The sequence below is a fragment of the Primulina huaijiensis genome, unplaced genomic scaffold, assembly GCF_012295235.1.
Source record: "Primulina huaijiensis isolate GDHJ02 unplaced genomic scaffold, ASM1229523v2 scaffold42807, whole genome shotgun sequence".
In the NCBI taxonomy this organism is placed as follows: domain Eukaryota; kingdom Viridiplantae; phylum Streptophyta; class Magnoliopsida; order Lamiales; family Gesneriaceae; genus Primulina; species Primulina huaijiensis.
In genome coordinates this window covers 16,095-19,802 of record NW_027360315.1, presented here as the reverse complement: position 1 = coordinate 19,802, position 3,708 = coordinate 16,095, and the positions used below count along the sequence as shown (strand labels likewise).

Below are 3,708 nucleotides of genomic sequence, written 5' to 3'. Positions count from 1 at the left end.
GGAGACTGATCCCAGGTATCATGTTCTCATTGATGCCATTTTCCCAAAGCTCAGCTCCTGAAAGTAACATCAGGGAGAAGGAAACCATTTTCTCGGAAGTAGCTGATAGTGTAACTTAAGATTGATGGAGAAGATATTTCTTTATTAAACTCTTCATGTTTGACAGATACCAAGGTTTTGCTTCTCCCGTTGATCAGGTGTAATGCAGTCAGTATTTTATTGACTTGGTTGCATATAGTATGTTCAATGAGTTATGTCACCGGTCATTCAATACCATCCTGGTAATTCTTTACCGGACAGGCGTAACAACAGTTTGTGTCTTTATAGGCACAAAGGAATGCGGAATGCGGATAATCGAGTACTTGCGTAAACTGTATATGCTGTTGAAAAGAATTAAACTGAATCTCGTCAATGTAAGTTAGATCCATCAAGTTGTATTACCAATAATCACGGCAAGAACACAAACCTTGCCTGAAAAAGTGAAACCTGTTGTTATCACGAATAACAATCTCTCTGGCATACACTTTTGACACGATTTTTGCAAACGAATGGCAGTCCGAGCACATCCTCAGATTTTTAACAACTCGTATGGGCATTCCTTGACCGGAAGAAATGAGCCCAAATGCAATAGCTAGCTTCTCACTGTGCCTACCAAGTAAAAATTCCTTCTCTCGTTCATCAACATCCAGCAACACATTTGTTAAATCAGGAAGGTAGCCGGCTTTCCCAAGTCTACATTTCATCTCCTCAAGCATCGATGCAGTGAGAGCATTCTCTGGATGGAATTCATCACCTGAAGTGAATTCATAAACTACTCCATTTACCTCAATTGAGCTTGAACCAGGAATTTTCTTCATACCCTTTTCTTTCATGTGTGTCCTAACTTTAGCAACGTCATCCCATTTGCCTGCAGAAGCATATATGTTTGACAGAAGAACCTGGATTCCGGTTCTTTCCTTAGCAGAATTTGATAACATGTCAGCAGCAAGAGCAGCCATCTCTTGGTCCTTGTGAACTCTACACGCAGCCAAAAAGGCACTCCAGATCGCATCATTAGGTTCCATAGGCATGCTCTTTATGAAATCTAGAACTTCATTCAGCAAACCAGCTCGGCCTAACAAATCAACAATACACCCATAGTGGACAATATGTGGAATCATTCCACGTTCCTTCATACTCTTGAATATATGCTTGCCTTGCTCGACTAACCCTGAGTGGCTACATGCTGTTAGTACTCCAGCATAAACTACTTCATCAGGTTCGACTCCTTGACTAAGCATCTCGTTGAAGAGCTCAATTGCTTGTTCCCCGTTTCCCTCCATTGTCATTGCTCCAATTGCTGCAGTCCAAGCAGAGACGTCTCGCTCCTTCATCATTTGAAACACCTTCATTGCATTATTAGGGTCCCCACACCTAGCAAGCATGTCAACAAGAGATGTATTAAGCTGCATGTCACACCGAATACAGACTTTCTGAATGTAATTGTAAGTCCATTTTGCAAGATCAAGAGCTCCTAAGTAGCCACAGGCAGATGCAATGCTCACCATTGTCACCTTGTCTGGTGTGATGCCTTCATTCTGCATGGAATTAAATAGTTCAACTGCGTCCCGAAATAAACTCTGTTGTACCAACGCACCAATCATTGAGTTCCAAGACACAAGATCCTTTTCTGGCATGTCCTCAAACACTTCCTTTGCCGACTCGATATCACCATTTCTAGCAAAACCTGCAAGCAATGAATTCCACGACACAGTAGTCTTGTTCGGCATCTGATCAAACATTCTGCAAGCCCATTCCTGCATGCCACACTTGGTGTACATATCAATAAGTGAATTTCCAATGTTGTCCCAGTTCTCAAGTCCATTCCTTAAAATATAAGCATGACACTGCCTCCCAAACCGAAATTCACTCAGTTCAGCAGAAGATGAAATAGCAGATAGCAAAGTCACCTTGTCTGGTTTTGGCCCCATATAAAGCATTTCACGAAGTACATCGAGAGCTTCATTCGCTTTTCCAAACTGTACATAATTTGACAAGATTGTATTGTAAAGAATCAAATTTCTGTCCACGCATTCATCAAACAGTCGTTTTGCCTTATTAGGAGCCCCACACTTCAAATACATATCAACAAGCGCGTTTACCAAAATAGTGTTGAAAGTTATCCCAGATGCCTCCGCATAGGAAGAAATTTTCTCCGCCAAATTCGAATCCCCCAACTCTGCACAAGCCGATATCACACTGGCCATAGTAACTTCATTTGGCTTAATGTCCTCCTCAACCATTTGAAAAAACAAAGATACGGCCTCTTTATGCCAATTCTTCCTAGCATACCCAGAAATCAAACTAGTCCATGACACTACATTCCTTTCACTCATTTCATCAAACACTTTTCTCCCTTTATCAATTTCTCCACACTCACCATAGAAATGTATCAAAGAATTCAAAACAAAAATATCACCATAAAAACCTAATTTCAGAGCTGATCCATGAAGCTGCATCCCCTCAAAAAGCTTCGAACTTTTCGCACAGGCACTCAAAACAAATGGAAATGAATAGTTATCAGGCGCAACACCCTCAATCATCATACCAACATACAGCAAAATGGCATTTGAAAAAGACCCAGCTGATGAGTTTCCTTTTATCAAAGAGTTATAAACATAAACTCCACTAGTGCTGCTGCAATCCTCTTTACAGTTCTTGAATATATTGAAGGCTTTCTCTGCATACTCTAAGCTTTCAGAAGACCCCATTTGTGAGCACTTGACAATGAGGTTCGTTAGAGCAGCGGGGTCGTGTATCAACCCCTGTTTAGCGAAGTAACCATGTAACTGCTTGATTTCTTGAAGATTTTTGCAAGATTCAAGAGACCCAGGTTTGGGAACGAGGTTATTGGAAATGGACGCTGATTTAATTTGAATTTGGGTGCTCGGAGCTGTTGGGTCAGCTGTGAAGGGGGTGGCGAGTGGAGGAGAGAATACAAGAGTGGTGAAGGCCATGTTGTCTCAAATGTTTGTAGAATGTTCCGGGCGCGAGGTAACCAACTCTAACTGAAATCAACTTCCTGTCTGATTTTCTTTAAGATTAATCTTTTCTTTACCGCCTATCATATTGTTAACCGGCGGCCAATGCTAATACTTTATCTTATAATAATTTTCAAATTTTCTTTGATAAAATGCTACCCATTATTTAAAAATCTCATTAGAAAAGATAATATTAGTATCTATTATGTAGGATAGATATCTATTTGGATATACTAGGAATGATCACGTACGATGCACGTGGGTGATTAATAATGAAATATATACTAAGAAGATTTAAATAATTTTTAAAATCGTTTAAATAACATCTTGTTTATGAGTATTTATTGATCTAAATATATCAAAACACAATAAATAAAAATACATCATAATGATAAATCAAATATATTTACTTATTTATATAACATTTTTCAATTTGCATGATTATAATATAATGACAGCTCTCTCAAATTAACAAAGATAATTTTCATCCAAATATCATTCACAATGGAAAACAATAAAAATAAAATTAAGAGAATAGTAAATTTTTCTAAAATAAAAATCACAATGTATTTAAATGGAGTGCATATAGTGAATGTCAAATAAAATTATCTTAATTAACTAAATTATCATAATGATGTTAAAATAAAACCCCTAAACTTGTTATTAAGTTAAATATCAATTGTGTTTT

General features: G+C 38.1%; 1 protein-coding gene across 1 annotated transcript; it reads right to left on the bottom strand.

The window, feature by feature from the left end:
* Window positions 1-6: 6 nt before the first annotated feature.
* LOC140969861 (pentatricopeptide repeat-containing protein At3g22690) lies at window positions 7-3,118 on the bottom strand. The gene has a single exon (XM_073431380.1). It carries the CDS (start codon window positions 2,994-2,996, stop codon window positions 438-440), a length of 2,559 nt encoding a protein of 852 aa, XP_073287481.1. The 5' UTR covers window positions 2,997-3,118; the 3' UTR covers window positions 7-437.
* Between the last annotated feature and the right edge of the window lie 590 nt (window positions 3,119-3,708).